This window comes from Sarcophilus harrisii, chromosome 6, assembly GCF_902635505.1.
Source record: "Sarcophilus harrisii chromosome 6, mSarHar1.11, whole genome shotgun sequence".
Lineage (NCBI taxonomy): Eukaryota > Metazoa > Chordata > Mammalia > Dasyuromorphia > Dasyuridae > Sarcophilus > Sarcophilus harrisii.
In genome coordinates this window covers 150790636-150818377 of record NC_045431.1, presented here as the reverse complement: position 1 = coordinate 150818377, position 27742 = coordinate 150790636, and the positions used below count along the sequence as shown (strand labels likewise).

The following is a 27742-nucleotide window of genomic DNA, read 5'->3' as shown; positions in this document are numbered from 1 at the left end:
CTTATTTCCTCTTTACCCAGTAAATAGTTTGTGTGTATTTCTTTGCTTGTTGTGGACTTTTTGAGAGCAAGGACTGTCTCTCCCCTTCTCTTTCTCCATCACCCCCCTTTTTAAAAATCCCTAAAAGACAGTGCACATGGTAGATACTTAATGTTTTTGATTAAATGAAAAACATCAGCAATCCCTTAGAAATCACTCTAATGATCCATTCCACAATTAATTTAATCCTCCTCTTCTCCTACTTTGTTGAATTCTGTAAACTCTATCCTTTGACTCTTCTTCCATCTTTTTGTCAGCATCTTAATCTCGTTTTCTTGCTTCTCTCGTCTCCAAAGTATAGATATCCTTAAACATTCTGTCCTTGGCTTTTTGCCTACACGTTTAATTCTCTTGTAGATTTATCTAATACTATGTTCTTGATCCAGACCTGGTGCTCTAATTAAACCTGAGTTTGATATTAGGACAAAATGAAAAAAAGAATGAGACATAGGTCACTAAACAGTTAAAACATTTTCTCAGTCATAACAAGGAAAGGAAATGAACTGAGGATGCTATGTTGCTTCATCTGAACATGGCTTCTGATCTTGGCCATGCTCAAAATGGTCCTTGTATTCAGGAAACTAGGAAATAAATCAAGATCCTAAGTCATTTGTTTTATTCAAAAACTTTGAGGGAGTTTAGTACCTCTCAAGCCTAATTTCTTTATGAAAAAACCTTCGAAAAACTAGCCTAGCCTACCTAATGGGACTTTAGCAAATAATGTTATTGTCACACTGTGACTTCAGTTACCACCTTTGTACAGTTTATGTTCATTATATACCTCAAGTCTTTCTAATCCCTCTGATCTCTAGATCTATTTTTCATCTGTCTGCTAGACCACCTTACCTAGATATTTTCCACTGCTTCAAATCCATCATGTTTTAATTTGAATGTTCATCACTGTGATACAATTCTTTTATCCCACCTACAAATACCAGCTAGTGAATCTGATGTGCCCTATATTTCTTGGAATACCATGAAACCCTAGGGTCTCCATTAGTGCGCCAACAAATCTAAACCTATAAAAGAACTATAGTTTTTGTCTAGAGAGAGATTTAGTAGATCATCAATATAAAGAGTGAAAACATATTGCTCTCAAGTGATAGCTATATTTCAGGCTAAGGCAATATTCTCAATACTGATGCCCTTAAATCCAATTCAGTCATAAAAAGATATTGATAATGTCTACTTTAGAGTGCCAGTTAATGTTCAAATTCTGAAAGCTCTAAAGAAAAACATAAATTTTGGGAACCTTAAAAAATCTCGTATGTTGTGTAGGTGGAATACATGGTCCAACAGTAAAAATTGCCTTCCATTTGATTTATATTGTTCTCAGTGGATGGGATAGCTCAATTTCAAGCAAAGGCAATGATATTATTTGAGGGAACCAACTTATTCAGGGCCAATATGTGTATATAAGAACATTGATCCAATATCCAGGGGACTGCTTCAGTTTGTTAGATTATTGGCTATAATTGGAATCCTGGAAACCTAGCAAGAGAAACCTCATTGTTACATAGAAGAACCCAGATATGTAATCAGACATTGAATACATTCATTGAGGTATGTGAATGATTTAAAAATAAAAATCAGTCAGCATCAGTTCACGTAGGTCTCTACAGATTTTTCTGAAATCAGTCCGTTCATAATTTTTTATAGAACAATAATATTCCATTATATTCAAATACCATAACTTATCCAGCCATTCTCCGACTGATGGGCATCCACTCAGTTTCCAGTTTCTTGCCACTACAAAAAGGGCTGCTACAAACATTTTTGTATATATGGATCCTTTTCTCCTTTTTATGATCTCTTTCAGACTCAGTAGAGACACTGCTGAGACAAAAGGTATACACAGTTTGATAACCCTTTGGGCATAGTTCCATATTGCTTTCCAGAATGCTTGGATCTGTTCACAACTCTACCAACAATGTATTAGTGTCCCACAAACGAACTGTTTTAGGGTGCTAAATCCCTTTTAGGGGTTAAGGGGATGCTCTCACCAGATGAAGTATTCCCTTTCTCCTGGTTAATTATGAATTTCACCAGGGAATGTGTCTTTTCCATTGTTAATTGTTAAAACTTTCCTGGCTAACTTTATGCTCTCTCAACTCTATTTCATATTTACCATTCCTAGTGTCTATTGTTTCACTTCATTTTGTGTGTAACCCTTTCTCTTAAATAAACCTGTATTTTGCCAAAGAAAAAGGCTATTGTGCATTCTTCACATAATTGAATCCCATGATTTGATCCCTACATCAATCTCAACACTTGGTACTGAACCCCAAACACATCACTCAGAAGTAGGAATTGCTACCCCAAACATCATTTGATGCTGAAGTTGCTCTCCTCAAACATGGCAGGAACTCAAATAGTTCATGTAGAACATTAAACCAACTGCAAGATGACATTTGCATTTCATTTTAGATTGCTATATATTGCAGGAATCCTAAAAACTTAAGAAAAGCTTCATATAATTTTGAGGAACTAAGATAGTAACTAGCAATCTGGCCCATTTCTGGAATATGATAAATGTTCTAGAGATTAATTTTTTGATCCTAATTTCATTGTTATTATTCTAAACAAATAATCTGCCTTCATTTCAAGCTAAAGCAACAAAATTTTTAAAGGAGGAAACAAATTCATGAAATCCATTATAGTTGTTCTGCAGAATCGAGTCTGAGAATCTAGATTGTAATTAGTCATCTGATACTTTCCTTGAATAAAAATTAAACATAACACAACAATAATATTTTAATAAGGCAGGGCACACTGGCTCAGTATTGGTAGAGCTGTGGATAAATATAACCATTTTGGAAAGCAATTTGGAATATGCAAATAAAGTGACTAAAATGCCTATACCCTTTTACCTGGCAATTCTATTATTGGGCCTATATTTCAAGGAGAGGCCAATAATAATAAGAAAATCCCTATATATATCAAAATACATATAGCAGGATTTTTTGATGATAGCAAAGAACTGGAAATAAAGCAGATGCCTATTGATTGTGGAATGGCTAAACAAACATTGGCACATGAATATAATGGAACATGGAAAAGATGAATACAGAGAAGCATGAAAAGATCTACATTGAACTGGTGCTGAGTGAAGTTTGTAGAGACCAGAAAACAATATACACAATCAATATAATATAAATGGAAAGAATAACTACATAACAAAACAAAAGTGAATATTGAAAAATATAAACAAGGAGCAATGAGAAGGCCCATTACATCCCTTTCAAGTGGGTGGAGGTCAACAAGTGTTGAACATTGTACATATTTTCAACTTTTTTCATGTATTGATCACTCATTCTGATTTCCCCTGATTTTTTTTATCTCCACCCCAAAAATATTATTTGTTAAAATAGGAAAATAATCACCATTACTAATCATATTAAAAACAAAACATCCTGAACCACACGATTATTTGAATGAATGCAAAAAAGAGCTTTTGACAAAGTAATAACATTCATTTTGCAAAAAGTAAAAACCAAAAAACCCTACAAAGTACAGGCAGAAAGTGGGCAAGGATGCCCACTGTTGTTATTTGGTATATTTCTGGAAATGATAGAGATAGCAATGAGACTTTTAAAAAAATCACAAGTATCAAAAACCAAAAATAAGCATCATATGCCATGGGTATTAAACTTGAATTTTTCCCAGTAAATAAATACAGGAGTAAAGCAAGGATTTACTGTGGACAGCTAGATGGCACAGTGGATAGAATGCCAGGCCTGAAGTCAGGATGACCTGAATTCAAATCTGGCCCGAGCAAGTCATTTACCCCTGTTTGCCTCAGTTTCCTCATCTGTAAAATGAAGAAATACTTCTTTCCTTGCCTTAGTTTCCTGCTTTTCTTCCTCACCCTTCAATAGCATTTTATTTTGCCAAATACATGTAAAGATAGTTTTCAACATTAATTTTTGTAAAATTTTGTGTTCCAAATGAACACATGAAAAAATGAAGAAGGAAAACTGGCAAAGGAAATGGCAAACCGTTCCAACATCACTGCCAAGAAACCCCCAAGTGGGGCCAGAAAATGTCAGATTCACCTTAAATAACCAAACAACAACAACAAAAAAAGGATATTCACTCTTCTTTAATATCTTTCCGAATATGGTAGGAATAGCAATAACAGAAGAGAAAGAAATTAAAGGCATGAAGTTAAGTAAAGAGATAAAACTATCCTTATTTGCTGATAGATTATTTATCAAATCCTAGAGAATCAACACTGATATTCATTGAGACAATCAGCTCAGCCAAGTTACAGGCTGCAGAATAAACTCTTCCAAGTCAACAGCATTTTGGTGCAATAACAAAATGCAAGAGGCAAGCGTGAAAAGGGAAATTGCATTGGAAAATTAGTACAAGATGGAGAAAGTATGTGAAAATTGATGTACCAAAGCACAGGAAATATGCAAACAAACTCAACTACAAAGAACCCCTTAAAGAAATAAAGAACAGACTGTTCCTTGCTTCTTCTGGTCCCTTCCATTGGCATAGACATTACAAAGGAAAAGTTTATAGCAGAGATGTTTACCTAGGGTCACACAGTTTTTGAGTGTTTGAGGCAGAATTTACATTTAGTCTTCCTTACTATGTTCTATAAACTTAGCTGCTTGTGTCTATCATTTTAGGGATGTCATACCAAATCACTAGCACTAAGGGGAATACAAGAATATCACAACTTGCTCTGACATGTAGTTCCAGTTCCCACTTTCCCCAAGGAAAGAAGCAATTTTATTTACCACATCATATTTTGTAACTCCCATGATCTTGGCTAAATCTTTTCATCTCCCTGTTTCTCAGCTTCTTCACTTCTGACATGAGAAAGGTTGACAACTCTGGGGCTTCTTCCAGCTCCTGTGATGTAGGAATTGATGCTTTTTTTTCCCACATACTGTAATAACCTTCAAAAGATCAACCAGTAATATATCCGACTGAGGATGCCCCCAGTGGGGGAAACCTTATACTGGCAATAGGAAGGGGGAAAGGCAGTGGTACTAAGAATGTGATCTTAAAAGAAATTACCAGTAATTCTTCAGAACCACAGAGCTTTCAGTTTGAAGGTTACTCTTGGTCCCACTTCTCCCTATCTTGTTCTCTAGGAGTTTCCAACTGGAAATTAGATTTGTTGGATTCTAAAAGGGTCATTGAAATATTGGTTTGCTTTTATTTCTTTTAAGTATAAGCATACATAGTTTGACTAGAGCTTTGCACAGTGACATAGAAACATTCAGTTACTTATAGGGGAACAGAGTCGTTCGGAAAACCTGAGTTGTGTAAACTTGGACAAATCACTTTCTCTGTCTCAGGTAACTAAAGCTACAGGTAACAAAAGAAGGACTAATAACAATTCTAAATGACTTGGGATAGAAAATGCCATCCAAATCCAAAGAGAAAACCATAGAGACTGAATATAGATGGAAGCATAATATTTTCACCTTTTTGATCATTGTTGTTTGTTTGCTTTATTTTTGTTTCTTGTGTTTTTTTACTTTTGTTCTGATTTTTCTTGCATACTGTGACAAATATGGAACCTATATCAAGTTGCTTGTTTTCTTGGGGAGGAGAGAGATAAAGGAAGGAAAGGAGGAAAATTTGGAATACAAAATCTTACAAAAATGAATGTTGAAAACTATCTCTCGGGCAGCTAAGTGGTGCAGTGGATAGAACATCAGCTCTGAAGTCAGGAGGACTTAAGTTCAAATCTGACCTCAGACACTTCTAGCTGTGTGACTCTGGGTAAGTCACTTCACCCCAATTGCCTCAGCCAAAAAAAAAAAAAAAAAAAAAAAAAAGGAAGGAAAACTGTCTTTACGTGTATTTGGCAAAATAAAATGCTATTGAAAGGAGAGGAAGAAAAGCAGGAAACTAGGGCAAGGAAAGAAGTTTTGAAGGAGAGAGCTCCCCACAGAGATAAAATTGTAGTTTCAGATCAAAAATAAAACGGAGATGAAAGAAGACTTTGAATCCATTGCTAAAAATAGCTAGCATGGAATAGGATTCCAAGGTTTGCAACTATTTTGTAAATATTCTCTCATTTGCTCTTCATTTATCTTACCTGTGCTAATTATGCCCTGGAAGCCTCCCACAGTAATTCTAAATGTCTCTTGTGTTTCTTGCAATGTAATCAGACAATAATCCCTGGAGACATACAAGTTAAAAAAAAAAAATTACAAATTACTTTTGTTGACTTTTATGACCCTTTTTATTGCACATAAATCTCTGAATTGGTCAGGCCTTTAAAGGGAATAATTATCATATTCTGAAATTTCCAATTATTTGAACTAGAGAATACCAAACCACTTATTTTAACTCTTCAGGCATAAAAGTTTTTTGATCTAATGTCTGGGTAGCTAAGATTGAATAAATAAGATCATCTAGAGCAAGAGTAATTCTTAGCCTTTGTTGTCTGTCATGGATGCCACTGGCAATCTAGTGGAAGGAAGCCTGCAAATCCCTTCTCCAAATAAGGTTTTGTAGTCAATATTCATAATGCTACATTTCAGTGAGAAGCTAATAATAAATAAAAACTTTTTTTTCCCCATCCACATTCATAGACTTGAAATCTCTATAGGGTTTCCTATGGGCTCTTCCTCAGTCTCTGGGTAGAGTGCAGAGGAAGTGTCATTGCTTGGGAGAAGTTGACCCATTGGGAACGAGGGCGTCCGGAGGCGCGATGGGAAGGAGTCGGGAGCCGCTAGTAGGGAGCCGCTAGTCGGGAGGGCCAGAGCGCAGCGCAGGTGGGCTAGGACCCCGCCGCGCTGCGGCCGAGGGGCAGTTTAACAGTTAACAGCCCAGAAGCCAAGATCAGCTGACGGGGCAGGGTCGCGCTGGGCTTTGGGCAGAGTGACTGACTGGTAAGCTATTTCGCTGAGGAAGGGATCCTCCTGAGCTCCACGGTCAGGCGGTGAGGGTGTGTGGGGAAGCCGCCAGTTGCCCGATGAAATCTGAAACCTGAGACCGTTTGAGGACTGGCCCTGCTCAGTTGTTCCAGTGTCTCATACTGTATATTTACTCATTCACACACAATCACCCCTTTTAACTTCTTGGACAATTCCTTGCATAATTGCTTCGCTTTCTCAGCTACAAGCGCTGGGCTGCTGAGCGTCTGGGTTGAAACGCAGGCTGAGACTTTGGTGTGGATGATTGGGCTGAACTGAACGTGGAAAGAAGGAAAGAAGAGAAAGGGGGAAAGTGAAGGAACTGGGGGCGAAGGGGGGACCCGACACAATTGTTCACCGCCGTGACAGCTGGTTCGGATTTCTTGGGGGAAACTGCCGCGAGGCAGTGACCAAGTTCATGGGATGAAGATTTCTTCCTGTTGTGGGAATTAAAAGGACTTCGTTTCTTTCCGCTTGATCTGTAGCAAACGCGGCACTTGGAAGCAGGGTATGTGGACCCAGAATTGTGTCTGTGCGGGGAGGACAGGGAGGAAAAACATCTGTGGATTAGGCAGACATTCTCTTGGATCATATCCGTGATCCTGCAGGGGAAGGGGAGAAGGACGAACAGGAAGTCTCTTCTGCTAGACCCTTTAAAAACCCTTCCCAGACTTTGAAAGCATGTTCCTTGTCAATTTTATAGGGATAAAAATAGCACGCGGAGCTGGTGTGTAATAATCAAAATGGGTCTCTCTATTGTAGTTTTCACCGATGTCCAGGGTAATAGTTTCCAAGATAATGGACACATGGAGTGAAATTTATAATAAGAATTTTGATTGTAATCCCCAAGGAATTAAAGTATCTGGTGAATTTTAAAATCATCCAAAAGATTTTTGTGGAAAGGTTTTTTAAAATGTCTGTTCTGGATAGTGGTAAATAATTTTTCCTCATCTCTAATGGGACTGATATATATTATACTACATTCTAAGTTTTGAGGATATCTGAAAGTAATTTTTCAAGTGTTTAAATAGAAAAGTCGATATTATTATTATTATGTTGTAGGGAGTCTTCAAAAATACCGTGTTTTCATATTCAATCAGAAGTTAAGAATATGGCCTCTCTTTTGAAATGTATACTTATTTTCTTTCATTTTTTTTCACAGATGCCTTTTTGTTTTTATATCACATTCAATTCTAAATATATTCCTCCCCCACTGCTCCCCACTAAGCCATCCCTTGTAACATAGATTTAAAAAATGAAAAATAGAAAAATGAACAAAAATAAATGTTTAACAGTGTGTAGAATATTCTACCCCCATAGTTAATCGTCTGCAAGGAAGGGGAAGAAGTACTTTTTTCTCAACTGGTGTCAATCCTGGTCACTAAAATTATGGAGCATTCAGCTTCATGTTGTTTTTCCATTTACTTTGTTGTAGTCTTTGTGTATATTGTTCTGGTTCTGCTCACTATTTGTTTTCTCTATTTCTGTGAAGTCTTCATAGTTGGGGTTTTTTCCCAAGTATACTTCTTTTGCATTACATTTATATGACACAAATTCTTTACTTATTCCTCAGTCCATGAACACTCACTTGGTTTTCCATTCTTTGCTACCACAAAAATACTAGTGTTTTTATCTACATGAATTTTTGTTGTTACCTCTTTGGCGTATATAATTAGCAATGAAATTTGTGTCAAAAGTAGTGGGATTTTAGTTACCTTTTTAAAAGCGTAATTCCAATTTGCTTTCCACAATGAATACACCATAGCTTTCCAGGATGACTTCATCAACAATGGATTAAATTACCTGTCTTCCTATGGCCCCTCCAACCCTGACCATTTCTATATTTTGTTCTTTTCAATTTAGCTGAGGTGAGGGCAAACCTTAGAGTTACTTGGTGGAATTTCTTTTTTTATTAGTGATTTGGAATAGTCATTCATTGTTATTAACAATTGATAATTCTTTTGAGAACTGTTGATATCTTCTGAGCACTTGATATCTTCTGAGCACAAAGAAGAGTTCTTAGTCATAGATATTGTTGTTAATTCCAAATTTATTTAAGGTATTAGATCCAGTAAGGGCTGGTGGTGCTTATTTAGAATAATACATTTTCAGTTGTAATCTTAGTTTGAGGTGTTTTTTTAAAATTATTTATAAAGAGTTAAGTGATCTTATCTAAGTTTAAAAGGGGAAATCTTGTTAGAACTTTGAAATTACAAAGCTGAAAAACACCAAAGTAGAAGTAAATGTGGTTGTAAAAACTCTAATTGGAATCTTAAAATTTTTGATAAAGGAGAGGAAGACTGGAAACATTCTTCTCAGCATCCAATAATCTGGGGAAACAGATTTGAAAGCATTTAGGAAAAGGGTTCTATGGACTAAAAGTTCTATAGGGGAAGTCAACCCAAAAGTTATGGGAACTCTCTATAAATGAAATATCAAAGAAAGTACTTCAGATGAGGAAGAAAAGGGAGGGTTGTCTAAATCAATGGAGGTGGGTATAAATTGAATTCACCAAAGAATTTGGACATGTAACAAGGAGGATGGACACAAAAATGTGTCAGAGACTTATAAGGCGTGGCAAAGCTAATGCTGATAAGGAAGATAAGAATAATTTTAAAGGTGTTACTATTTCTAAAGCTACATTGAGAAAGGCATGAGGCTCAAAAAAGGGAACTGCTGTTTGGTGTGGGTGGTACAATGGTGTCAGACAGCAGTTCTTTGGTTTCTGCTTTCTCTGCCAAGGAGGATGATCTTTGAGGTAGAAAACATGGAACAAGAAGACTTAAAGAACTTACACTAAAGATAAAAAGGAAATAAGAGAGCATCTTTCATGCTTTTTCATGGATTTCAGACATCTGGTCCCAATCACTACATCTTTAGGGAAAAAAGGAGCTGATGGATGTAATAACTAAACTATTTGTAGTTATTTTTTGCAAGATCATAGAAAATGGGAATGTTTTTGAAGGACTGGAAATAAACACATGATGCCTTGATTATCTTTTTAAATTCAATTTTATTTTATTTTCAGTTCTACATTCTCTCCCAACTCCTCCTCCTTTACTCATTTAGATGGCAAGAAAAAACAAAACATATACAAATATGTATTGTCATGCAAAATAAACTCCATATTATTAGCCATGTCCAAAAAAAGTTCTAGAGTTAGATAGCGTGTTTCATTATGAGTTCTTTGGAATCATGTTTGGTCATAGTTCCAAAGTCTTTACAATCTTGCTTTTTCTTGTATAAATTGTTTCCTGATTTTGTTCACTTTACTTTGAATCAATTCATGAATCATCCCAGGTTTTTCTAAAGCCATACTATTCATCATTTTTTTATAGCACAATAGTATTCCATCACATTCTTCTATGGTAATTTGTTTAGCTATTTTCTAAATGATGGGCACCCCCTCAGTTTCCAATTCTTTGCTATCACAAAAAGATGTGTTTTAAACATTTTTGTATATATGGATCCTTTTCCTTTTTCTTTGATCTATAAATCTACTCATAGTATCTGAGTCAAATTTTAATAACTTTATGGGGCATATTTCCAAATTGCTTTCCAGCATGACTGATTGATGTACCTATTTTCTTACAGCTACTTCAACATTCCTTGTTTTCCCTTATTCACCTCTTTTGGCAATCTGAGGGATATGAAATGGTATTTTAGAGTAGCTTTAGTTTGCATTTTTCTACTTATTAGTGATTTTAAGCACTTTTTCCAAATACCTATTGATAAATAATATTTCTTCCTCTAAAAACTTCTTGTTGGGGAGCTAGGTGGCAGAGTAGATAGAGTACCAGCCCTGAAGTCAGGAGGAGCTGAGTTCAAATGTGACCTCAGACACTTAACACTTCCTACCTGTGTGACCTTGGGCAAATCACCACGTAGTCAATTTTGTAAATAGTCATGCACAGTTGGGTTATATGCATATCCCTTTCTATCTCATTCAGTATCCACAAAAGATTAATCATATATAAATTCTCTGAAATTCTCTTCAAATCCTTAACTTCTTTCTTTTTTTATAATCGGTCTCATTCTAAAAGAATATATTCATATCCTCAGCTATAATAATTTTCTATTTCTCCCTGCAATTTAATCAATTTATCTTTTAAGTACTTAGATACTATGAAACTCAGTGCACATATATATATATTAAATATTGATATTATTTTTACTGTTTTAGTGCCTTGCAGAATATTATAAAGTTTTAATCATGCCTGGTTTTATTATTTCATTCTAAGGTCCTGATTTTCTGTGGCTTAAGAAATTATTTTGTAGTCCTTTGGTGCAATTTTGTGTGAATCTTTATTTTTTCAGGTGTGTTTCTTATGAAAAAAAAAAACTAAATTGTTATATTTTTCTTTCTGCTTATGTAATCTATTTTATGGTTTAGTTCATCCCTTTCACTACTATGACTATAAATTGTGTTTTTCTATTTCTCTTATGTTGTTTATTCAGTTAGCAGCACCACTTCAATTGAAGGAAGTAGAATAGAATGGACAAAAAACCTGGGAGCTTTTACTATAGATAATAGGAGATGTTGGAGTGCAATATTCTATGAGTCAAAACAATGTAACCAAGAATAACTTACTCAGAAAAATGCATATAATTCTCAATGGAGGAAAATGGATTTTAATGTCATAGCTTTCAAGTATTTCTGATGAAAAGATCAGAGTCTAGTAGAAACTTTGAAATGCACACACAAGAGTCCAGAGAAATCTAGAATGATAAGAAATAGTATAATGTAGTGCTAACATTCTGAATGATAAAAGAGGTGGAGAAACAAGTTCCCTTTCAGAATTAGTTTTCATAGGGATTTAAGGCTGTTAAGAAAATGGATTCATGAAAAGTCATATAAAACTGAACAACAACAATACGTTTTGTCTTTGTGTAAACTATTATAACAAAAGAATTAAGAATTACAGAGTATATACCATCTCAGAGTTGGAAGGAACTTCAGAAGCACCTAGTCCAATCCACAGCTGAGAAGCAATTTCTTCAAAACTTTCCTAACTACTGACCATCCAACCTCTGCTTTAAGACTTCCAGTGAAAAACTCCCTATCTCCTGAGGCTGCCTGTTCCACCTTTGGACATTTCTAATTAGTAGGAAGTCTTTTTTCATACTGAGTCAATTTCATGACTTTCTTTCTTTCTTTACCAATTTCATGGTGAAGAAAAAGCCTTCAGAATAACTACTGAGCATCCATATAAAAGAAGCTCATTCTTTTCCTTCCTCCCGGCTGTAAGGTATAATGATGATTCTCTGAGCTCTAAGAGGGCTCCAGAAGGCAATTACAGGTGAATTCACAGAACAAAAAGAGGTACTCTCAACAACTTAAAATCCCTAGGAACAAGAAAATTTGAATAGTTAAAGCATTCACTCAACATCTCTACCCCACCACTTCCCATGCAGGTGTGAATAAAAGGTTATACACCATCCTGTAGAGAGGAACAGACTTATATTGGGAATACCTGTTGTAGAAACTCTTTCACTTCATCTGCTTCCAACCTTTATGACAATGATTGATTTTACCCAAATACTTGAAGGGTATTTGTAGTAGAAGAGTGCTCACTGCTGCATGGAAGACCTTTAGGAAGGAGACCCCTAGTTTCAGAGATTCTCCATGGAACTTCCTGACAACCTCTCCCCAGTCAGATAAAAGAAATCAAATGCCGCTTCAGTCAAGTCATAGTAGGAAAGGAGGAAAGAAATTAGGGAGACAGCGAATACATGTGTATGATTGCATGGAATATGAAGAAAAAGATGTATTCCAGTTAAGCCCAATCTGGTCATCCTAGAGGCTTTCTAATTACCACGACCAGTCTGATAAAGACTGATTAAGTCCCTCAGTGTGGGAGGAGGTTGAAGCAACTTATTATACAGCAGTGGGGGTATGTCCACAAAGAAAGCATAAGGAGTCAGAAAGTGAGGGATGATGGAATATAAAGAGAAAAATCTAATTTCAAGCAAAATAAAACTTAATGAGAATTCAGATGACCAACAGATAAATAGAAAGGATCCTAAATATAAAAGAAAACATAAATGCTATATCTACGATGGGTTTCCAAGCCCTCTTTTTAAAAGATTACAAAATAAAGTGAAACAATATAAATGGACAAGAAAAGAGGACCTAAGACAGAGGACTGTGGATACCTACAGATGTGACCTGGATGAAGATGCTTTAAAGGAAGCTGAGATAATTAGGAATGTATAAAAAGGATTATTTTACACTAGTAAGGGCCCAGTTGGGATTCATATGGGGGACATGTTTTCATATGAGAGGTGTTGGACTACAACTTTAAAATAAGTCACACATAAATTCAGTCATTTGACTTATTACTGTACTTCTTTCTTTAAAAAAAAAAAGAGGATTTTATTGGGGAGTAGAGGGGTGGACGACAGGAAAGAGAGTGTCATTAGGAAGTGATGTAAGAAAGAAAAAAGTTAATAAAATTTTTTGCCATTTTTAAAGCTATAGAAATCTTCCTATTTCTATATCTAACTTAAAACTGAACTATTAAGCTTTTACTAATTTCTTAAGAAGTGATAGTTATTGTTTATATGGAATTATACATTTCAGTTCAGTAGTTTAGTTGAGTAGTTTAAAGCTTGGTTAAACATTGTATGATTTTCATAGAAGCAATTCTGTGTAACATAACATTTAGCAGTGGTAGAATGATAAGGCTACTGGAACTTCATTGGGTAAGTTAGTTCATGCTATTGCATTCATGCATGATTGTCCCTAAACTCAAGACCCATAGGGCAAGAATTCTTGGTTCTCCAAGTTGACTGGTAATTTGCATTAATTTTTTATAAGTTTTAAGTATATGGAGCAAATGTACAATGTCTTAGTCACTGTGACCTTTGCTTAAATTACATGAAAATAAATTCAGACATACTGTCTTTTACTACTGATTAAGATTCGGCTTATTAGTAGGAAGTTCTTCATAATATAAAGTTTTAATTAAATGTCTTTAATAGTCCTGGAACTTTGGTCCAACAATAGCACTCCTAGATTTGTATCCCAGAGATATCACAAAAAAATAAAAGGATTTACATGTATAAAAATATTTCTAGCAACTCCTTTGGTGGTGGCAAAGAATTGGAAATTGAGGAAATGTCAATCAATTGGGAAATGCCTGAACAAGTTATGGTCTGTGAATGTAATGGAATACTATTATGCTATGAGAAACGATGAACAGAAAGATTTCAGAAAAAACCTGAAAAGACAAATATGAACTGATGCTGAGTGAAATAAATACAATCAGGAGAACATTGTACATAGTAACAGCAAATTGTGCAATGATCAACTTTGATAGACTTAGCTCTTCTCACCAATACAATGATCTAAGATGGCTGGTTCCAAAATACTTATGATGGAAAATACTATCTATATCAAAGGAAAGAACTATGGAATCTGAATGCAGATCAAAGCATACTAATTTCACTTTGTTTTTCTTTTTCATGGTTTTTCCCTTTTGTTCAGATTCTTCTTTCACAACATGACTAATGTGGAAATATATTTAACAGGATTTCACATGTATAACTTTTATCAGAGTGTTTGCTTTCTAGGGAAGGAGAAAAATTTGGAATCCAAAATCTTATAAGAAAATGAACATTAAAAACTATCTTTATACATGTAATTGGAAAAATAAAATACTATTTACAAATTAAAAGAAAATAAGAAAAAAGAAAAAAATCATAGACCATAATAAATCTGCAGTTAAGATTATGTGGTGAGGAGAATAAGAAGCAATATATATCATGATAGAAAGTAATTGTCATTCAGCTGGCAAAATAATATAAAAAGAAGGCAAATATGATCATTCATGTTGTTTATACTTTTAAAAGTGTTTTTTGCCCTTCTCTCTAATCTGGCTCTTTCTTTTTAGTTAAGCCATCAACTCCATGATTCCATTCCGATTTCCTAAAATAAATATCCTATGTGAAGGGGTATAACATAGTAGACTGCTAAACTTGGATTCAGGAAAACTTAAATTAAAAATCCTCTGAGTCTTATTAATCCTTATCCTATACATGTATGTTGTAGAAAGAGCCATGGTTTGAGATTCAAGAAAGAGGGAGACCAGTCAATAATGGCAAAATAGGAGAAAGCAGCTCCCCAGATGATTATTCCAACATGTCTCAGAAAAAAAGTGCCAGAATGAGTAGTCATTAGACACCTAAAGTGAAATCATAATAGTTCATCTTTCCAGTACAGAATCACAAATTTGACCCATGATCAGGGAATTAGGTCAGAAACAGTGGACCATGACGAACTGGAATCTCAGTCAGATTCCAGGAGCAGACCCAAACTGCAATGCTGTTGCTCTGACCCCAGAAGCGATGGGAAACTTGGACTTAGCCCTACTCTCTGTCTCTCTATCCCAGAGATAGTTTTCATACTGGATAAACCTGCTACCATGCCCACCCTTTTCTCCTATTAGTGATTTCCTCCTTGAGCCTCATTTGTGGAGGAGCCTAAGCCTATCAGCCTTTATTCCTTTCCCAGACCTAACTTTCCAGACTTCAAAAATATATGTGAGATAGATACCTTTATTTCCTTTACCCTCTTTTCAGCTCCTTGTTGTATTATCTCTCCCCCACTAAAAAGTAGACTACTTCAGGACATGGGCTATCTTTTTTTTTTTTTTTTGCTTGTATGTGTATTCTCATTGAAGATACTTAATAAATGCTTGTTTTCTTCCTTTTTTTCCAGAGAAGGGACCTCAAACTCATTCCCGGCCAACTACTTCCCCATCTCACCCTTCCCCCAAAATAACCCACATCAGAACATCAGATCAAAAGGGCTGGAACCATACAAGGCCATTACAATCTGGAAAATAAGATAAATAAAAAAAGATAAAACTCTTATTATAATATCAAAAGAGAATAATAACTGCAAATACCTATAAATAAAATATCATTTAAAAATTGTTAAAAAAAAAATACAACTTGGACTCAAGATCATTTAGAATTCCCAGGAAAAATGAAACAAGTATTTAAACTTAAGTTAAAATGATGTAGTTAATGAAATGAGAATCTAAAGAATTGGAAGATTAATGAGAACTGTGAAGAAAAATTTTGAAAAGAATTAACAGATTAGCAAATCAAATACAAAATACTAATGATTCCTATACTGGAATTCATCCCTATACTGGAATTAATTTGTTGTCAATCTGTTTGGTTCAGTGAACTTTTTACCCATTGGAAAAAACTTCTAAGTATTTATGTGGGAGTTATACTCAAAAATATCCAATAATTTTGGTTGCTGCTTTGTACCTGCTAGTGCCTCATCCTCACTACCATCTCTATCTTCACTTCTCTCCTTCATTCTCCCTTCCCTAATTCTCTTTCCTGCCAGGTGAGCATAGGTCATAGTTTGGAAAAAAAATTTTTGTGTAATCTTGCATTGAAATCACCACAGAATACTTACCTAAGTGAAAGATTCCATGAAAATTGGATTGGACCAAACATAAATTACAAACTTCACAAAACATAAGACATAATAAAAAATGTTACAGAAAACTGAAAAAAATAGAAGAAAAATACATGTATTTCAGATGAAATAATTACCTGGAAAATAGATCAAAGAGAGATAAGTTAAGAATCAATGGACTATTTGAAAACTAAGACCTAAAAAGGATTCTGAATGTCATACTTCTCTGGGGGTTTTGTGTTTTTTTTTTTCTCTGAACCTTCTAAAATTTTATGAGTCATTTTTAGGTATAGAAAAAAACAGAAAAGCATCTCATCATCCCCTCCCTTTTTTTTTTTACACTAAATAGGACTTCCTATCCATTGGAGGACCATGGAGAAGAATGGCTCCCCAGAGAGTCCCCCAAAAAGCCAAGAGTGGTATACTACCCCCAAGTGCGGGTGGCTAAGAAAACAAGGAGGATTTTCCAAGACTTGGCACATGTGCTGGTTTGTGCTCAAGGGGGACCAACTCTACTACTTCAAGGATAAAGATGAAACAAAACTATTGGTAAGTAAAAAAGGGAAAATGTAGACGAGATGTACCCCAGAACTTTGTCTTGGGCCCTTTTTGCCTTTTGCTTTATATTATCTTATTTGAAGATTGGCTCCCCTGGATTCAATAACTAACTCTATGCAAATAATTTTGGAATCCATATATCTGAGCTCAAATCCCCAAGTCTCCATTAGAATCTCAAGTCTTACAGGAATCTCAAACTTGATGGGAACAAAACAGAAATTATTTTCTTTTTCCCCAAACTCTCCTTTTTGCAAATTTTCCTATCACTGACAAGACCATTACTGTATTTCTAGGCCTTCAAGTTCAGATCTTCAGGCTCATCCTTGACTCCTAAGTCTCCCTCACACTACATATTCAGTGCACTGCCAAATCTTTTTTTGTGCCTATCTCACAACATCTCTTACCTACATCCCATTCTCTCCACTCATAAAACAACAATATTAATATTGGTTTTCATCCTCTCTTTCTCGAATTACTGCAATATCTAAATAATATCCTTGCTTGGAATATTTTCCCATTCTAGTTCATCTTCTACATAGCCACCAGAATTATGTGCCTAAAGAACAATCCTGACCACATTACCACTGATTCAATAAACTCTAGCAGAGACCCATTACCTCCAAAATCAAATATGAATTCTTCTGCTTAACATTTAAATCTTTCCATCACCTCATCTTTTCCTATCTTTCTGGTGGAATAAACATTACTCCTTTCATGCACACTTTAGTCTAATAATACTGGCTTACATGGGAGTCCATCGTCAGTCTTCCTGAACTATGTTTTGCCTTTGAAATCTGATGGCTCTGGAGGAGAGAGGGGGGCTAATGATTTCACAGAACTCTGGCTTAAATTCAATTCGCTTGCAAGCCAAGATATTACCCTCCTGATGTCAACTAGTTTACTTGGCACTACTTATGCAAAACCAGGAAATACTCCATGTCCTGTCTCTGTTCCCTTATGGCTATAATCCTCTTCTCCTTCATCTTCTCTTAGAATCTCTGGCTTTTTTCAAGACTCAGATAAAATGCTCTATTCTGTAGAACCTCTTTCCTCATCATTCCAATGATTGATGCCTTCCTCTTGGAGATACCATGTATCCAATGTATATGTATATGTACATATATGTGTGCATGTGTTTACACACACATACACATATAGGTGTATGTGTATATATGTCTAGGGTTCAGATATGTCACATATAGATACATGTGTATGTATATTAGATATGCACACACACATATACACAAACTTTTGTTCATCACTGCCTCTCAATTACAACATAAGCTACTTGAAGGCAAGAGATTACTTTTAACTTTTCATTGCATTCCCTGTACTTAACACAACACATAGTAAGACTATTGATTAATTTCATACACTATATGATCTTGAGGTAGTCATTTAATTTCCCTTTGCCTCAGTTTCCTTATCTGTAAAAGAAGAATTATATTAGTACCTATCTTTCAGGGTTGTTTTGAGGATCAAATGAGATTTTAAAAGTTATAAGAGTACTTAGTATAGCACCTTGCATGTAGCAAGCATTATATAATGCTGTCCATGATGAAGATGATGAAACGAAACTAGAAAAGGGCAAGAGCATATAGATAGATATATGTTAGAAACAGAAAATACAGTTATCCCACATTGTGAGGGATTAGAGATGTGGTGCTCCCACAATCTAGAAAATATGTGTGAAATTTTTTGGCTCTCCCTTCATGCAAGAGAAATCTGAATTTTAATGGGTTATTTATAGTACCTTATTGTAGAATTTGGGTTGATATTATATAATACTATACATATATTTTATGCATTTCTAAGTTTCTAAAGTTTTTCTGTTTCAAATTTCCCCTTCAAATTCCCATTTAAATTCTTATACTGACCTGCAATATATCAAAACCATGACATTGTCACGATGTAGGAGAGATAACTGTAATAAGATACAATTTGAAGAGAGAAAAAGTTTCAGTTCATTCTTGTTTTCATTAGTGCTCAGCACAGTTATTGTTTCTTCAGCTTCAGGTAATGAACATACCAAAATATTGAAGGAGCCTGGTGATAAATTACACTTTTCTAATTTTTATTTTTACTTAGCTGCAACAAGATGTTGAATGTGTCAGGGAAACTTAGTGAGCATTTAGGGGCACCTATTAAAGATAGAAGAGTAGCTTCAAGAATGTAATAAATCAACTTTTAATAAGGTTTATTGCTTTTGTTACAACTTGAAAAATTGTATATAGCTCCTCACCCATAATTTTTGATATAGGTGGTTTGTCAGTGAAAGGTGAAATGTGCACAGAGTGCCTACTGGGTCAGATTTTTAACCAGTGTTTATATATCCACATATCTGTCACAAATCATGTCTATACCAAGTTTCAAAATAGTTACTGAAATTTGACTTTGTACATACAGTTTAATTAATTTCTACAATTTTTATTATTATTGCATACATTTATTGTCACTTAATGACATCTGAGTTAATTTACTGTCAGTCTTCATTTTGTGGACTGAACTGTGGACTGGAGAAAAAGTGAAGAACATTTGAAAATGAAATTATAAGAAGGGTATGAAACAATTGAACCACAGAAAATATTTATATATTTTTAAAGAAATCATTTTCTCGGGGCAGCAAGGTGGCACAGTGGATAGAGCATCAGCCCTGAAGTTAGGAGGACCTGAATTCATATCTGGTCTCAGACACTTAACACTTCTTAGCTGTGTGACCCTGGGCAAGTCACTTAACCCCAATTGCTTCATTTAAGAAAGAAAGAAAAAGAGAAAAATAAAGAAAGAAAAGAGAGAAAGAAAGAAAAAAGAAAAAGAAAGGAAAGAAAAAGAGAGATGGAAGGAAGGAAGGAAAGAAAGAAAAGAAAAGGAAAGAATAGAAAAGAAAAGAGAAAAGAAATTATTTTCTCTGCCATTTGCATCCAGAAAGAGAACTATGGAGACTGAACGTGGATTAAAGCATAATGTTTTCACCTTTTTTGGCTTGTTTGTTTGTTTTTCACATTCTTTTTCCTTTTTGGTCTGATTTTTCTTGCACAATGTGACAAATATGGAAATATGTTTAAAAGAATTGCACATATTTAACTTATATAAGATTCCTTGCTGTCTTGGAGAGGGGGGTTAATAAGGGAGAAAGACAGAAAAATTTGGAACACAAAGTCTTAACAAAAATGAATGTTGAAAAGTATTTTTAACATGTATTTGGAAAAATAAAATATTATTTTTTAAAAGGATTTAAAAAAAAGAAATATTTTCTCTGTCATCAATAGAGGAGCCACCATTTTTAGACTCTTAACATCATAGTCCTCAATTTTTTTTAATGAAGTAGAGGCATCATTTAGTCCAGGAAGACTGCTGGATTAAGCCAATAATACACAGGGGTCATATGTACCAGGGGATGAAGACATTTGAAGAAAATTGAAGTTTCAGTTATCAAAATACCTGAAAGACTTTTATAACTATCTGTTCCATCAGTGACAGTAGAGGCATTTGTATTGTGCCATCATAATCCAAAAAATGCCATATGAGGAAACAGAAATAGTAATAAAGAAAATAAACATGGAAGGAGCAACTAGTCCACACTAAGAATACATAATCTTTTGTATTGGAGACAACACAATTTTGAAGGATCAATTGCCAAAACATCTGAAATAACAATGAATGTAAAATGCATGAAAAATTACAGATCTTATTTTTTATTTCAAAAATGATCAAGAAAATATCAGTAACTACTGCTCCACATGTCTACTTTCTGAAAAATACAATATAAAGAATGAAAATTTGCTTTGCACATATAGGAGGCATGCTTGATGAAAGGATGAGAAGGGAATGGGTAAACTTTTTTTTACCAAAAATAGTCCATGGAAGAGTGAATCTTTACAATTACACACCTGACGAAAAATGTATAAAACTTATTATTCCACCGAATTTGTCGTTATTACCTAAAAAAAAATTGGTTCAGTAGCATATACTGCCTCTTTAAAGGCTATCCTTCGTACAGAGTCTCCAATGCTTATGTTACAAATCTATAGGATTTCTTGAAAATTGTAAAATTTACTCTGTGTTATGTCTATGACATTCTGATGGTTAATAACAAATGAAATATAAAATAGGGACACAAATACCCATCAAAGATATTTGCCACCCTTTTGGAGATTAATTAATGTTTGTTGTTTATAATACCTATGGTCCAGACTATATCTCATTATTACATAGTGAGATATATAGCCTGTGGAGCTGGTCTATCAGTTAATATAGCTTAGACAAATAATGGAGATCAACAGTGAACTAAACCCAAACCAAACAAGACAAGGAGGATAATCTAGATTGCCTTTGGGAAATTTTGCAGTGCTTTGAATGACCTTCAGTGTCTCTCTGAAACAAAGGCCCATGTATTTACCATCTTATTCTTTGGGTGATGTAGTATAGTTGCAAATCATGGCATTCCAAAGTCTCCAAAGAATTAAAGTGGTTAGTCACCCAAAGGGCAATGGAGGGGTGGATGGTGGGCGTAAGTATGCTGCAGCTTGTTATCACCAAAGAATTACACTTCAGAATTACCAAAAATATCATATATTTTAAAAACTTTATTTGAAAAGGAGTTTTACTAAAATCTCAAAGGGCCTGTAACACTAAAAAGTTAATAACATCTGTCTTAAAAGAAGGCCAGCACTTTGGGTGAATTCTCATAGAAGAGGAGGAATTTATTAAGGAATTTATTAAGTATTTATTAAGCATCTTCTATGTGTCATGCACTGTCCTAAGACCTTTAAAATAATGTCATTTTATTCTCATAACAATCCTGGAATCTAGGTAATAATATTACCCCCATTTTGCAATTGAGGCAGACAAATTAAATGACTAGCCCAGGGTCACAAAGCTATAAGCATCTGAGGCCAGATTTGAACTTGTCTTCCCACCCACTCTGCCAGCTAACTGCTTGAAAATATATGGGAAGTCATGGATAAGAGTAGATGGATAAGAAAATGTGGAGTGACTTGTGATCTGCATCACTGATGGTAATATTCACAGTGATGATGTCAAGGTGCATTGAAGCATTAACAAGTAGACCTTGGATTGTCTCTTAAAGAATTTGAAAACACTAGCCAACAAACCAAATACTGGTTCTTCATTTTAACTGAAAGAAGTCAACAAAATGAAAGAACTTGACCAAAATAACTAGACTATAAATTACAATGATTCTGGCTATTCAAGCAATCAAATTAGATTCTTGTTCTTTCCATTATTTTCATAGTATTGATTCTTATTTTCAAATGGTATCTTTGTTTTGTTGGTGCATTCTGCTTGTCACACTTCCCTCCCTCTATCATTCCTTATCATAAAGATTTAAAAAGAAATGATAAAGAAGCTGTCCAACAAAACTTGTTGTCCAACAATGTATGTAATATAGCCCACCTCCATAACCTATTACTTCAGCCTTGGAAGGAGCAACATACGTTGTCTCCACTTTTTCCAAGACCAACTATGTTAGTCACACACAAATTGTCATTTACATTTTATTTTCATTTACCTTGTTCTACTCATTGGGTATATCATTTCTTGATTCTGTTTTCACTTCAGCCAATATTAGTTCATATATTTCTTTTTGTTTTTCTCTGAATATTTCATATGTGTCATTTCATATGGCATGGTAATATTCTGTTTTATTAATATGCAACTAAAAGCTACTCTCCCCACTAATTAGCATCTACTTTGTTTTTAGGTCTTCACTACCACAAAATCTGCTGCTATAAATATTTGGCGTTTATGAGATCTTTTTTTTTCTTTTTTAGGATATATGATTAATATTTATGTGAGGTGGCAGGATTAAAGGGTATAGAAATTTTAGTAATTTTTTTAGTATAATTCCAAATTGTCTTCCAGAATGATTGGACTAATATGTAGCTTCACTGATCATGTGCAAGTGTTTATATTGCAGCTCCTGCAATAGTAATTATTTTTATTTGCCATCTTTGCCAATTATGAAGTATATTTTGTTTGTGCTGTCATTTTTTCTCTTTCTGTCTCTCTGTCTCTCAGTTCTATTTCTGTCTCTCTGTCTATCTGTTTTTGTCTCTGTGTCTGTTTTTATGTCTCTCTGTCTCTCTTTCTTTCTTTCTCTCTCTCTTTCTCCCTCTCTCCTCTTCCGTCTTGGACATTGAGAATATAGACTAACATAATGATAGGAACAATATAACTTCTATCCCCATGCATGCAAGTTAGGCTCATTTTTCCTTAATTTATAGTGAAATCATCCTTGATGCTAAATTGGCCCAGGAGACTAACGGCTTAGATTGTTGACATCTCTTTTGGTTTCTTAAATACAAGATAATCACAGGCAACTCATTGGCAGGAGAGCTTTGCTTTAGTGAATTGATAGGGATGTCCTCAGTGTATACTCTTGTTAAATGTCCTTCCCAAACTTTGGCTAAGAAAATCTTTTGTTCTGTTAAATGAATTGCAATTGTATCATTCTATTCCAGTATTGGACATAAACAGACAGATATCTGTCCTGAGGTAGGCCCAGCCCAGTACAGTTCTTTTAGTCAGGGAAGATTGAAATGGCATGGTCTAGTTGAGGAAGATGGGCCTAGATTGGCTTCCATTGGGGTGACATCTTTAGAGATGGAAATTGCTTACCAGGAGGTGTCAACCAATCCCTGAGAAATTAAAGAGAAAATTATCTGTGGCCATTAAACAAGGAGAGACTAATGTGAATATGATCAATATTATTAAGAATTGTACCTCAAAAAAAACTGCAGTAGATGTTGGGATTGGAAGGAGTTAGGCTGAAGGAAAGCATATAATCTAGGAACTATGTTAGGTGCTTTGTAAATACACGTTTATATGTTTACTTATATTTTATACATGTATGTATATGTATAAATTTTGTCTACATATATACACATACGTTTTATACATATATTTTTAATTTGTATATTTACATACACATTTGAACTTTACAATAACCTTATGATATAGGTGTTTTTATTGCTTCCCTTTTGCAGTTGAGGAAATTGAGGCAGGTTTCCTGCTAGTGTGACTTGCTAGTAAGGGTGAGAGTCTGGATTTGAACTCAGTTCTTCCTGACTCCAGGTCCAGTGATCTATCCACAGCATTGCTTGGCTGCCTCTGAATTTGTTTTAATATCATACACCAGGGGACTGATACTGCTTCGTGGATCCATCAGCTGGTTGGCCTAGGCGGAGGCTTGGGCCAGGGCCCACTTCCCCTATTTTCCGTACTTTTGTTTTGAGATAGTCTAAAACAGTTGGTACCTTTTAGGTAGCTCAGGTAGTCTTTACTTGCCCATTAGCTAGAGGCCTAAGAGTGTCACTGCCCCCGGCCTAAGCCATCCTGTGTGTGAATCCCGCCCTCAGCATCTGCTCCAGCATGGCTTTGCAGGCCAGCAGATGCCCCTCCCTGGCAAAGAGGGAACTAGGCCATACAAAAAGGGGCAGAGTCCCGTCCCCGAGAGGCAGGCAGCAGACTGCGCTTGGCCCTGTAACATGTGTTCAGAGCCCGCATAGATGGCGGCCTTGGGCCCAGCGGAGTGCAGCGGAGCTCATGGCCGACAAGTGGCACTTGTCCTGCCCTGCGGGCACAGGGATAGCACCAGAGACGGCAGCACACAGGCCCTGGCACAGGAAGCTGGCAACTGGCACGGCCGAGTGGGCGGTGAGGCAGGCGCCAATGGCAGCTGTGTGGGCAGATCACAGATCCCCACAGAGTAAGCATTAGTATGGTCAGGGATAGAGGCAGGCCTGCTGGAGGGATGTGATTCAGTCGTTTGTCATGTTCCACTCTACGTGAACACAGGGACTTTGTCCAAGGAGTTTGGGGGGGAGGCAAAAGCATAGTGGAGTGATTGGTGATTTATTTCTCCAGTGGGTCCCCATTTACAGATGAGAAACTAAGGCAAATAGGGACGTGTCCAAACTCACACAGTCAGTAAGGGTCAGAGAATAGATTTGAACTTAACTTCTTCCTGAATCCAGTGCTCTGTCCACCTGGCCACCAGCTGCCTTAGGTATTGTTGAGAGTAGTTTACTTTCTGGCAACAAAGGAGAAGCTAAAGTGCCCATTGAGTCCCAAAAGAAGAAGGGAGCAATACCCCAGAGCCCTCTCTTCCCCACTCTTCTCCATGAGGTTTCCAAAAGTGGAAGAGGGTGGGGAGGTACCAAGCAGTTTGGAGAATTGGTGATGGTTCAGGAAGTGCTGTCCAGCATCTGCACTGTAACCGTGGTATTGCCAAAGCTCTTCTCTTTACATCTAGATATATCCACTGTGAGCATCACCTACCACGTGGACCAGAGTGTTTAAAATCTGCACTTGGTCTTTCCAAGGGGAGCAAGGGAGAAGCCTGGCATTTCTTGTCTTTGTGGTACCCTATTCAGTCAATTCCCTCAAGGGGATGTTACATTGTTATTGCTCTTTCTGTTTTGGTCTTTATTTCCCTTGTGTGCTGCTTATCTAAAACTTCTTTCATCCTTGAGATCAGGATCAGCCAGTAATATCCCTAAAGTCATTCAACTGATAAATGATCCTCTGCAAAACCTTAAGGACCATCCCCAAAGGATGTTGTGTTCACGGGAGAAAAAACGTGAGAAATTTGTACCCATTCGCAGTCTCCTCTGGGGAGTTCCAGAAGCCAATCCACATCTTCTGATCCCTGGTGAGAGACAGGAGTTCTTATCAGTAGACTTTCTTAATCCATAATCAGTTGGGAGCATTGAGAGAATATCTACAGAAGCACATGACAAAAACAAGCATATGTGAACAAGCTCAGCCCCTCTTAGAGTTTAGATATCACCCTTCTTAAGGGGAATTCTTTCAATAGTATGCTGTTGGAAGAAGCAAGAGATGTTACTAAGGTGACTGTGACAATGGATCTTTCTCCTCAAAGTCCTAAAGAGAGTGAGTGGATTACCAAAGTGGCTTTGGTAGCTGAAGAACTACTCAACTGTCTCTGAATTTGTGTAATTTTTTGTCTTTGGGAAATGCTCGGGCTTGAAACTCCATCAGCTGGTTAGCCTACACCTGGATCAGGGACTGGAGTAGGGGATAGAGGCAGGAAAATGGAGCTGGACCTTGCTAGTCCTTCCTTTCAGTTACAATGAATTACACATCAGATCCCATGAAAATAGTTCAGAGTGATACAGTCAAGCTTTCTTAATTTTTATTTTTTATTTCAAATCTATTTATTGTAATAGCTTTTTATTTTTCAAAATATATACAGAGATAGTTTTCAGCATTCATCCTTGGAGATCCTTATGTTCAAAAGTTTTCTCCCTCTCTCCCTTTCTTCCTCCTTCCCCAGACAGAAAGTAATCCAATATAGGTTAAAGATGTGCAATGCTTCTAAACATATTTCCATATTTATCATGCTGCACATGAAAAATGAAATCAAAAGGCAGAAAAACAAGAATTTCCTAACTTTTAGAACTTTGCTAGAAAGGACTCCCCAGAATGCCAAAGAATGGTTTCAATAACAGCTTTAACTTCTTACTTTGTTGTTTTTTTCTGTATCTGTTTATAAATAAAATACTTTCCTATTTCCCACATGGGAAGTTCAAGAGCTGGGGCCCCTGGTTGTCCAAATTTGAGAAAGTGTGAGCTATACCATGAACATTTATTTTAGAAGATTTTCCTGGAGTCATTTTAGCTGAATCAGTGATCCAAAAAGAGGAACAAGAATTTGGGGGTCACCTTCAAAACTGAATCTCATCTGTGTGAGCCTCTATTGCTGGGATGAGGTTGAGGCTGGTTATAGATTACATCTGCAATATGTCAGAATGACCTTATCCTAAGAGAGGGAGGAAAAAAGAGACAAGAAAGAGATAGAGGTAAAGAAAGACTCCTGTCTCATAAGTCCTTGGGAATTTACATAAGCAGCACTCTGTTATTACAGCTCTGAAGAAGTAGAGAAGATTCTTGTCATGTTAAGTGATCAGTTTTTGTAAGATTATGTTCAAGTTTGTCTCTTTTCTATCTACCTATCTATTCAACTGTCTATCTCTAATAACTGACTTTCATTGAATTGGGCACAGTGGGGAAAATAGAGTGACTGCTGAAATATACTATAGAGACGAAAATGACACTGGAATATCTATTTATCATGTTCATGTTTTTGTTACTTGTTTCCTCAGGGTACTATTTCACTGATTGGGAACAAAGTTATAGAACATCCCTACAGTGAAGAGAGCCCAGGACAGTTCCTTTTTGAAGTACTTCCAGGTAGGATACTTTTCATTAAATTGTCCTGTTATGTTGGTAAATATCACAAATGTTCAGCTAGAATAGAGACTTTGGATGATTAAGGATTTCATTTTAAAAGGAAAAAATAATGAGAGTCTAGTTTGTGTTTTGATATACTTACTTTTTAAAGAGAGATGAACAAGATGAATACAAAAATTCTGATTTCTCTTTTGTAAGCTATGTTGATGCCTATCTTGCAGGCAGGTAATTGTGTTTAGTTTCAGTCTTTAAAGAAGATTGAAAACTAACTTTTATTTAGGCAATGCTGGTAAGAAGTGAATTTTGACAAGGTAGTTGACACAGGCTCTGGGGAGCAAGTTTGACATACTCCTGTCATACTCCTGACATTGCCCCTGTGTATCATATCCCAAAGGAGACTTTACTAGAGCAAATTCATTATAGACCGCTCCTGTTGTATGTTTCAACTTTGCTCTAAAAGCACACGTTTCCTATGTTTGAACTAGTTTAGTTTGGAATCTTTCCAAATCCTCAGGTTCTGTACTTAATTAACTCTTGAGAGTCATGGGTCCTTCTCCCTCTTTCTACTATCACTCAC

At 35.7% G+C, this 27742-nt stretch overlaps 1 protein-coding gene and 1 long non-coding RNA gene across 6 annotated transcripts in view; one reads left to right on the top strand and one right to left on the bottom strand.

Annotated features, from left to right (window-relative positions):
• Positions 1 to 27742, top strand: part of ARHGAP24 (Rho GTPase activating protein 24) — a 101990-nt gene that overhangs the window by 7055 nt on the left and 67193 nt on the right. The window contains exons 1-3 of one of the 5 annotated variants that reach the window (XM_031941759.1): positions 6699 to 6905; positions 16721 to 16920; positions 27078 to 27165. In XM_031941759.1, the coding sequence (XP_031797619.1) occupies positions 16744 to 16920; positions 27078 to 27165 (265 nt within the window). In that variant the 5' untranslated portion in view covers positions 6699 to 6905; positions 16721 to 16743. Of the gene's footprint in view, positions 1 to 6698; positions 7438 to 16720; positions 16921 to 27077; positions 27166 to 27742 lie in introns of those variants that run through there. The other 4 variants (XM_031941757.1, XM_003772974.4, XM_031941758.1 and 1 more) reach the window with 4 other exon arrangements.
• On the bottom strand, positions 121 to 7163 carry LOC116419762. Its single transcript, XR_004230060.1, has 3 exons — positions 7082 to 7163; positions 6107 to 6189; positions 121 to 445 (listed from the first exon to the last, which is right to left on the bottom strand). It is a non-coding gene; the product is annotated as an uncharacterized LOC116419762 (long non-coding RNA).